The sequence below is a fragment of the Mercenaria mercenaria genome, chromosome 5 (genome assembly GCF_021730395.1).
Source record: "Mercenaria mercenaria strain notata chromosome 5, MADL_Memer_1, whole genome shotgun sequence".
In the NCBI taxonomy this organism is placed as follows: Eukaryota; Metazoa; Mollusca; class Bivalvia; order Venerida; family Veneridae; genus Mercenaria; species Mercenaria mercenaria.
This window is the reverse complement of record NC_069365.1, coordinates 35,571,175-35,581,375: the sequence shown is the minus strand read 5'-3', so window position 1 is coordinate 35,581,375 and position 10,201 is coordinate 35,571,175. Positions and strand designations below refer to the sequence as shown.

Here is a 10,201-nt window from a genome sequence, read left to right as displayed (position 1 = left end):
CAATGACACCAGAGAAAAATCTTATAGATAATACAAGACTATATCAGGGTGTTATATGAATGCCTTTGTAAGACAGGGCTTTCTTGCCTACCAATGTTAAAAAGATGTCATATAGTGTATGAGCTTTTTTAACTTATGATTTCTTTGAAAATAAAACAATAATAATAAACGGCAGACAAGACATGATTTAACATCACTGCCTGAGTAAGGCAGGTGTTTTCCAAACGTTCAGGACACCCCCTCCGGTTTGGGTAAAACCTGTCTTACACAGGCAGTCAGATAAGATCCCTGTTTTCCCATACCTTGGGGACAGGAAGGTTTTTTTATGCACGTTGTCCCGAGGGTTGGGCCAACACCTGTCTTACTCAGGCGGACGTGCAAGATAATATTTCTTGCCTACAATCAGTATTATTGCAATAGTTTCAGAGATATTGTAAATTGTATATCTTCCATACACAATGACGCCATAATATGACGTCAAATGAGCAATGAGGTCTCTATCCGGGCGTGTAACTTGTTTTATCCCTATGGAAAAGATAGGGCGAGCTCCTACCAGGAAAGCATTGTCTTTCCCTGCTGGGTAAGCAAGGTAATTCGATGTACATGTAGTTTTGTCAATCGGTTGTAGATAAGTGTTTGATCCTATGCTATTGGATTATCTACCATTGATGTATATCGATATTACTGTATATATAATTCTATTCAGTTACATGTCACGTGCAGTGTTTGTACACAATTTATTTTAGCATAAAACTACTAATGTAATTTTCAAGTTTTTAACACGAAAACATACATACTGAGAGCCATATACATAGCTGTTCCTCCGAATCACACAGGCCTCAGTACTTGAGCAGGTATATTTCTCATGTAGCCATCATGCGGATCCGAACCTCGCTTTGGATAGAAATTTCTTTATGTGGGGAAGCTGTTCAGCGGGCTGATTCTAATCAGGTGCCCGCCCATATCTGAAACAATGCGCAAAAGATCTCCAACATCGAAAGCTAGACAAGTCACCAAACAGACTAGACTCTTAACCCAATTGGATATAAAATAAAATAAAATAAGATAAAATTAAATCATATTAAATAAAACAACAAGAACAACTAGTATGCCTCTACTTCCTTTTGCTGGATTGCGAGATTGATATCCGAACTAAGGCATGACAACACGAGCTACGGTTCTACTATACTCAATCAATGAGTTAGCAGAGAAGCAGGTATGTTATTTCAATAGTGTTATATTCTTTTTCTTATATAGTAGGTTTTTAAAATAATAGAGTGTCATCAAAATTATACATGTATTAGACAGGTTCACGGGTGGTAAACGTGCAATCCAGTTCCCGCTGGGAATACGCTTAACGTCCGGTGCTGGTGTTGCGCGGAAAAAAAGACGAAATTGAGGTATGTGAAGTTATGATTTTGCTTAGTATGAGACAAGAATAAACTTTCTCGAAAAATGCAAAATGCTATTCGACACAAATATGATAATACATCATATGTGTAAAATATCTGGTTTGTAATTTATGATTCGGCTCTATTATCACAAAAACTCAGGCGACACGAAGCTTGAAAAAAGTATGAAATCAACAAAAATGGAGGTTTCTGACCTCAAATGCCTTATCTGAGGATATCTGATGCTTTTTACGATAGCTCAACTACTATAAAGTAACGACTATCAAAATTATTTATTTCAAATCCTGCTTATGGGGACAAAATTGACAAAAATCATCAGGAATGGGATTGGGCATCGGGAATGGAGTTGCTCGTATACATCATAATGTATATAATGTATACGCGCAACTCCATTCCCGGGGCGCAATCCAATTCCCGATTATTTTTTGCCGTTCTTTCCCCCAAAGCAACATTTCATTCAAGTGTATGTAATATTCATGACAGTTTTACACATTTTTGATCATTAGAAACGTCACATTTCCAGAAATATGGCACAAGAGTTAGAAAATGTGCATTTGTTATGATTCCATGCTTTTTTGATAGTTCTAGCCAGCAGAGTTTTCGTGATAACAGAGCTGATTCTTAAATTAAAAAGTTGGTATTTTACACATATGATCTTTCTATATTTCGAATAGCATTTCTTTTTCGGAAACACTCGTAAATGTGTCATTATTTACAAAAACAAAAACCCATCTAACTCGACTGTGTATATATTGATGCGCAACACCAGCACCGGATGTCGCGTGACCCATTTTAGCGTATTCCCAGTGAGGCTGCAATTACTTAAATAGGCATTCTATAATATTTTTCCGGCGACTACATCTCTGTATATCCGAATACAACTTATGCGAATATAAGCTTCTTGGGAGGTAGTCAAGCTTCTTGTAGCAAAAATTACCATCTATTTTGCATATTTCATAAACACATGTACTTCAAAAATCTTTGTTAGTGTTTTTTAAGTGTTTTAATGAATCGTTTAAACTCCTTGAGTGTATATCTATTCCTTCGTTCGTCTGCCAGCCTATGTGTGTAGACACCATTCTATAGCATACTCGTATATACATTTAAACGTAATAGAAATCCATGAGCAATAAAGTGTAAACAAAAGTTTAGCTTATCTGTTATATTGATGCCTTTATTTTCATACTGGCGTGTAACCTCTTCAAATGTGTCAATACGCAATAATGAAAAGGCAGAAAACAGCCATTGCTTTGAATCATTTTAATGCTATTTTAACTGATCTTTTTTTTCAAATTTCTGACTTGATATTTAGAATGTTTATCAAGTTATGCGATGACCCGTGAGATTAGCGATATATGGGTGTATAACTGAGCTATCTTGGGATGTAGGAATTTGTAAAATTGCACGTATTGAATTTTTAAATTTTGTTAGGCACACCTGTGTTTACTCACCGTTTTATATCTCATATTCCAACACGACCCGATTTGTTTTCCTAATTTTTATTTTACAAAAACATAGATGGTATGAATACATAATTTCGCTAGGTTGAATAAGGCTGACACAAGAATCTACGGCACTAAAATGCATGAATTTAAAACAAATGTTTGAAAGAAAATGAAGTCAGCGTCAATCTGACTAAAGTACTTGATCTTCTAAACGAAGATCTGAGAACGACCCATTCACATTCGTCTTCTGTATATTTTGGATTTCCATTATTGCTATTTTTATGTTATCCAATCAGACGACTTGTTCGATTGTCAAAGGATAAGAAAAATATGCGGTCATTCCAGGACTCGAACCCGGGACCCCTCGTTTACAAAGCAAGTGGCCTACCGACTGAGCTAACCGGCTATCTGATACACTACGACATAAGAATTGTAAATATCAAAAGTCAATGCTACATGTAGATTTGCAAGATGTTGTAAGCTAGGCTCTGAATGGCTAGCGAAAGAGCCGTCAGAACGAGGCAATGAATAGGTCGTTTTCAGATCCTATGCGTAGCGTAATATAGGAGATGTACTTTAGTCAGATTGAGTCAGCGTCATAAGAAAACTTTGACGTCCCCGTGTATTACATAACCATTCAACTGTGCAACATGAGTTTTTAATGTTTTTTTTCCAATTTAGCGTATAATGGAACATATGCAATAAAAAGGTTATAAAACAGGACTGGTGTGCCTAAAGGCGATATTGGCATACTAGATAGGTATTTACCCTCGGGCTAAAGTCCTCGAGCCAATACCTCACATATTAATATGACTCCTAACCCGGGGATTCTTATTCGATGAAAGCCTGAATAAAAGCGCGAGTACTGTTTAGAAGGCAAGAAGGCAAAGATCGTAGTTGCCATAAGGGACAAGAACGTTCTCTATAATACAATTTAAATCAACAATCATCGTATTTTGTTTTGTTTGTTAACGCCGTTTTTCAACAGTATTTCAGTCATGTAACGGCGGGCAGTTAACCTAACCAGTGTTCCTGGATTATGTACCAGTACAAACCTGTTCTCCGCAAGTAACTGCCAACTTTCCCACATGAATTATCAGAGGTGAAGGACGAATGATATCAGACACAATGTCTTTCATCATATCGTCACGGACAACATACGCCTCGCCCGGGGAGGGATCGAACTCGCGACCCCGTGATCCGTAGGCCAACGCTCTCCCTACTGAGCTAAGCGGGCGGGCTACAATCATCTTAACAATTGTCTTAACAATTCTGATTGCGCCATATTCCAAACTATTGCACCAATGAAGCTAATATATACATCACTTCGATGACGGAAACTATTATAAACTTGGCTGTATTTCTCTTTGATTGTGCGAGGACGAGGCAGGTCAAGACTCCATGAAAATTAGGTTCTGAATCTGCTAAAGAAACGGATTGGTTTGATAACTGTCTCCTGTGCTGCTTTGTTGACATCTGTAAAGACATTAAATGGGTATGTACGTTAACGTTTCTTGGTGATTTGCTTTTTATTTAGTTACGTAAGCATATTTGTGTTTTCACAATCTAAAAGCTCGGTATTACGATAGGAATTTTGTCTAAAAGCAACGAAAAAGACCGAAGCCTAAGTATCCCACGGAGGACTTTTTATCTTGTTTTCTATGTAAGCAATATTGCAAACAATTTCATACACTATAAATGTTGCAATTTTCTTAATGAAAGTTCTTTCCTTCTTGTATAATTTCTTGATGGTACTTATCATATCAGACTAGCTCTTACATAAAGTTTACATTGTCTTTAGATTTACGAGCTTGGTGGAAGTTAAAAGTCGAGGTTGTCTGACCCCATCAGTGGTGTCACTGAAATGTTAAAAGCATTCCGTTTTGAAAATTTTTGCTATGTCAGATTCCTAAAATATGACAACTTTTGAATTGCATTATATTTCTATCATAGTTATAGCATAAAGCCTCGAACCTTGGAGCTGCTGGTGTTATGTATATAGCAAATAATTATCACCCTATATCAAGAGAACTTAGATTTATCATTTTAATTATATCTTCACACATTTGATCCTCTCTCGAAACCCGCCTTCTTGATCCGCCCCGTGAACTCAGGGGAAGTAAATTCTTCTAACGTTATTGATCACCAGGTAATAACACATATTTAATCTTCCTGGTCTGTTTGTCTGCAAAGAGAAAATAATATTCGAAAAATCGGAAAATGTCTTTGTCAAGGGAAAGAGGGAGACGCTACAATAGTGGAAATGATGTTTTAGCAGAAGATAAAATGTTTGTTAAACCTTTATTTCTTTCTCAGTGTTATTTTTAGCTCCTGATATTTTTAATACTTTCGTTTTTAAAGTTGTTTTTTTCTTTTTTGACATTTTGATACAAGGAAGGTTAAAATTTCTTCTTTACAATATTACACTTGTTATTTTTTTGTTTAGTTGTACATGTAATGTTAGCTAAGTTCGATTTACATGTAAATGCACATACAAATCAAATGTACAATTTATGTGTTTATTTGATTTATAAATGTTGTTTTGTCAACACGAAAGTAGATAACAGGTAAGATACATCCTGATTAAAGTTGACTGCATGCTTAATTTGAAATATATTATCAGGCAAAATGAGCGTACAGATGGATCTGCAGACTTCGATCACTCTACAGACAAGCTGAAAATACATGCCACTACGATTTCAGAAGACTCAAAAAAATTACATAAGTTCAGAGAAAAAATCAGAAAAAAGAAAAAGCAATCAAAAAGTAAAAATTTGGAAACTTGCAAGCTGACATATAAAGACACTCTAGAGTCTTTAAAGGAAGAGATTACAGAATTAACAGATGTAAGTTTAATCCCAATGTATTTAAGACTTACAATGTAGGGTTTACTGCTTATGATAAAATATTGTCCTGTACTATAAAGGGGGATCAAGAAAAAAATCCTTGTTTTAGAAGAGATGGACCGATTAGCTTCAATACATGTGTTTCATGCGGAAACTTTAATCTCTGTACTGTACATTTAACGGTGTCCCATAAGGGCCATCGCACACATAGTTTAAAAGTCGAAAATTAACGAAACTACGATTGTCGATAATACGATGATGAAAATCAAAACAACGAACTACGATTATAAATTGTTACTTTCGACTTTTCATCGTCGTATTTTCTTTGTTTCGACTTTTCAGCATCGTGGTTTCCTTGTTTCGACTTTTCACCATCCTGTTACTCTGCTCAAAGGATTCAAAACAATGAACGAATACAAGGGTAACAAAGTGCGTGTAACGATTCAAAACAATGGACGAATACAAGGGTAACAAAGTGCGTGTAACTTTAGACCACATAATTACTTTCTATCTCGTATAGTGGTAAACTGCATTGTGTGCATGGGAGACAGGAAGGTGATTCTAAGATTGAAAAAGTTGAAACTACGATGGTGAAAAGTCGAAAGCAATCATGATGGTGACAAATCGAAACTACGATTTGAAAAGTCGAAAGAACGATGATGACTTAACATTCTCACCATCTTTGGCACTAACGGGACACCGTAACATTTATTTTGTAGTGGTGAATTGTATTACGAGGGGTGTTCGAAAAGTTTCGGGACAAGGGCCTTAACATTCTTATTTTTTTAATTTTTTACACGATTGTTTAAACATACATAGCTCGATATACTCTTGATTCATTTTCAGAAGCAAATTTTAAAAAAAATAATAACACGTTAATTATTATTATTATTACTTTAGCCTCTCAATTCGTTCCTGATGGTGGAGCTTGTCGGCAAATTCTATCTTCACCATGACAACGCAGCACCCTATACGTGTGTCGTTATCAAGACAACGCTAGCTAGGCTTAATATTAAAACTATACCACACCACACCTAGCACCACATGACTTTCGACTGTTCCCCACAATCAAGAACGAATTGAGAGGCCCACGTTTCCCCGGAGTGTATCAGGGGAATACTAACAGAAAACTTCGACAGCTACTTTATATCTTGGGTTCGCATACACGAGAAGTGTGTGAAGTACTCTGGGGAATATATTTTGAGAAATTTGACATTTGTATTGTGTCCGACTTTACGACATAAACTTTCTGCAATTATTTATACATTTAGTTTCCCCGCTCACGTTTACCTAACGTTGCTATGGTAACGTGTTATTTCTAGTTTTGTAAATTTGCTTCTGAGAATGAGTAAAAGGTATATGGAGCTATGTATGTTTAAAGAATTGTGTAAAAATATTAAGAAATAATATGTTACGGCACTTGTCCCGAAACTTTCCGAACATCTCTCGTATATTATGTTAAACATCATGTAAAAACTGAGGTTAAATAAGATGTAGAATAAAGAGAAATTTTATTACAGTTTAATGGGAATCATTTCAGATCCTTTACAAGCGAGACCGAAAACTCGAAAGAACACAGTCACAGAGGCCACAGAAGAAAGAAGCGAGACCAGAAAAATGTATAGATTGTAAATGGAAAGAATCACGAATAAGCACACTTGAAAACCAACTGAGGTAGGCACATAGATGTTTTTAATTAAAACACCGATCTCCAAAATCAGCCGTTTACCTCCCCGCTCCCCCACACACAAACCTAGTTGTTAGATTCCTTCCTTCAATGAGTTTTTGTACATTATCCTTGGTTATTTTTACCCTCTGGTTAGTTTTCTCTTTAGCTTCAGTGCACAAGAAAGCAGAGAAATTTTTGCCCAAACTACATGTTGTATTTTCTCCCATAGTTTTGTACACAAAACACGGAGAAACAACTGACCACTTTTCCACTAATATTACTGGAGGAAAACATAGTTCATTGTTTGTTTACTAATCCCCTTCCCGCCGGTTAGGCTTTCTCTCTTTAGTTTGTTGATTTATTATCCATTTGTTTAATCTATAGATTTTACTGTATATTTTGTGCATTTCTTCCTAACTTTATGACATATTTAGATGGGAATCTAGAAATTCAATTCTTATCCTTCACCATTTATTCTGTTAATTAGAAACATATACACTAGTCAGTTTCATCTCTCGTCTTTGAAAGAAAAAAGAACATCTGATTTTTTTTAACTATGATGTGTCTATGTACAGACGTGTACATTCGTAAATAATTTAAAATAATAAAGAATTAGATTCTAAGTGTTTTTTACGATATAACGTGTATGTCTGGAAATGAATTCTATCGAATTGTCACAGTTGAGTAAACGATTATAGCACACTGGTCTAGAGATTCTGGTGATTTTACTGATGCCGGTGTAATGAAGTATTTCGACCCCCATAGAATAATGACCCCCGGTCATAGTATTATGACCTCCAGATCATAGTACTATGACTCCCCCACGTGAAGTAAACTGAACCTCACGAAGAATATTGACTCCCATAAAAAAACGACCCCCGGTCATTTGGTCAAATTTAGTGATAACTCATGTATCTAAGGTCTAATTGCTGCATTTTATGCCCCCACTCGGGGGAGGGCAGCATATAGATTTGCCCTTGTCCGTCCGTCCGTCCTTCCGTTTGACCATTAGCCCCAGATACCATCACTTGACACAGAAAGCAGAGCATTCCGCAACGGGAAAGGGGATACTATTTCTAGACGCTGTATCTTGGTGTATACATTTTTTTTTTCAGGAAAATAACATTTCACAATACGTTCACAAAACACACCAGTGTCAAAAATCCCTGCAAACTTCGGTATGAAGTAATTCTTCAGAAGAAAACTGCACAAGAAACTGCTAGCATAGAAATTAGTATTAATAGAATTTGCAATACTTAGCAGTGGCAGTAAAGTACGGTAGCGGCAACAATAGAAAGTAGTAGTAGTAGTAGTAGTAGTAGTGGCAGTGGTAGTAGCAGTTGCAGCAGCAGCAGCAGCAGAGGAATAAGTGACAGCAACAACAACAGCAGCAGGAGAAGAAGAGGTAGATGTACACGACGTATTAGTGGAAGCAGGTATAGCAGGTAGTATCAGTAGTAGCAGTTGTAGTAGTAGTAGTAGAAGTAGTAGTAGTAGTAGTAGTAGTAGAAGAAGAAGAAGTACATGTAGTAATAGCAATAGAAGTAGCGGCACCAGTAGTAGTAGTACAATCAAAATGTTAACTATTGGCAATTGAGCGTATTAGAGTAGTAGATCTAGTAAAATTGTCCGTTAGGTTTGATGGGGATCACTTTTTAATAGATATTATCGTCGAAAGTCTTTTTAGGAGCCGGTGTTTTACACGGAAAGAGTAACTTTTTTAAATAGAATAATGTCCGGGAATCGATATTGTATGAGAGTTGGAATGTAGTAATTTCGGCAGTGAGTATTTTACATGGAAGGAGTCACTTTTTCTATAGAATAATAACCGGGGGTCGTTATTCTATGAGATTCGAAGGGAGTCATCTTTAGGGAGTCAGTATTTTACTTGGAGGGGTCAATTTTTCTATAGAATAATGACCGGGGGGTCGTTATTCTATAGAGTTTTCAAAGGGAGTCAGTTTATTATAAGGGGAGTCAATATTTTACAGGAAAGGAGTCACATTTTCTATAGAATAATGACCGGGGGGTCTTTATTCTATGGGGGTCGAAATACTTCATTACACCGGCAAAATCGATCTGCATCCAGCACATGCTAGATGACTCTCGTGTTGTTACTAACAACCGATTCGTGCATTGATTGTAACTTGTTTAAATAAACTACGATAAAAAATTTAAAAAAACGTTCATAATTGCTCTCCGTTCCATAAAGTATATTTCTGGATTCAAAATAAGTTAGTTTGAGGCAATAAATAAATAAATAAATAAATTAATTAATTAATAAAATAAAATAAAAAACAACAACAACAAAACAACCGGTATGTAAGAAAAATGATCTATCTACGGCTATAGATGCAGATGAGAATATCCGGCCTTGGGTAACTGTTTTTGCGGTAACTCGACAGAACCCGGTTACCACCAAAACTAGACACCGTCGAACCGGATATTCCAATGTGCATCTACAACCAGAGACAACTTATTTCAGTCTTGATATAAAATCTAGCATCAAGAGGAAACCATGCGTTGTAAAGTAACGTGTACTGTACGTACTCCCACAAAGACTTCAGAGAAAAGTCGTACAAAAAGTTGGCTAGCTTCTACCGTCTAAAATGATAAAGTGTCTAGGGCTGGCAGTTTCTACTAAACATGAAAATCAAGTTAGCTGTTTGCAATAAATATACTTCAGTAGGATTGAAATTTGTCGTTATGTGTGAAAATACATTATAAGTGCTGCAATGCTGCAAGTTCTTTGAATTTTTTTTTCTAAACTAAAGGATCATTACAATTGTTCACAGAAGCTCACCAGACATTCATGTAATGAGCTGAGAA

The 10,201-nt window shown here is 36.1% G+C and overlaps 1 protein-coding gene across 1 annotated transcript in view; it reads left to right on the top strand.

Annotated features, from left to right (window-relative positions):
* Positions 1–5,009: 5,009 nt before the first annotated feature.
* Positions 5,010–10,201, top strand: part of LOC123556778 (uncharacterized) — a 39,226-nt gene continuing 34,034 nt past the window's right edge. Inside the window, exons 1-3 of the mRNA XM_053543180.1 lie at positions 5,010–5,145; positions 5,481–5,703; positions 7,244–7,377. Of these exons, the coding sequence (XP_053399155.1) occupies positions 5,078–5,145; positions 5,481–5,703; positions 7,244–7,377 (425 nt within the window). The 5' untranslated portion in view covers positions 5,010–5,077. The remainder of the gene's footprint in view (positions 5,146–5,480; positions 5,704–7,243; positions 7,378–10,201) is intronic.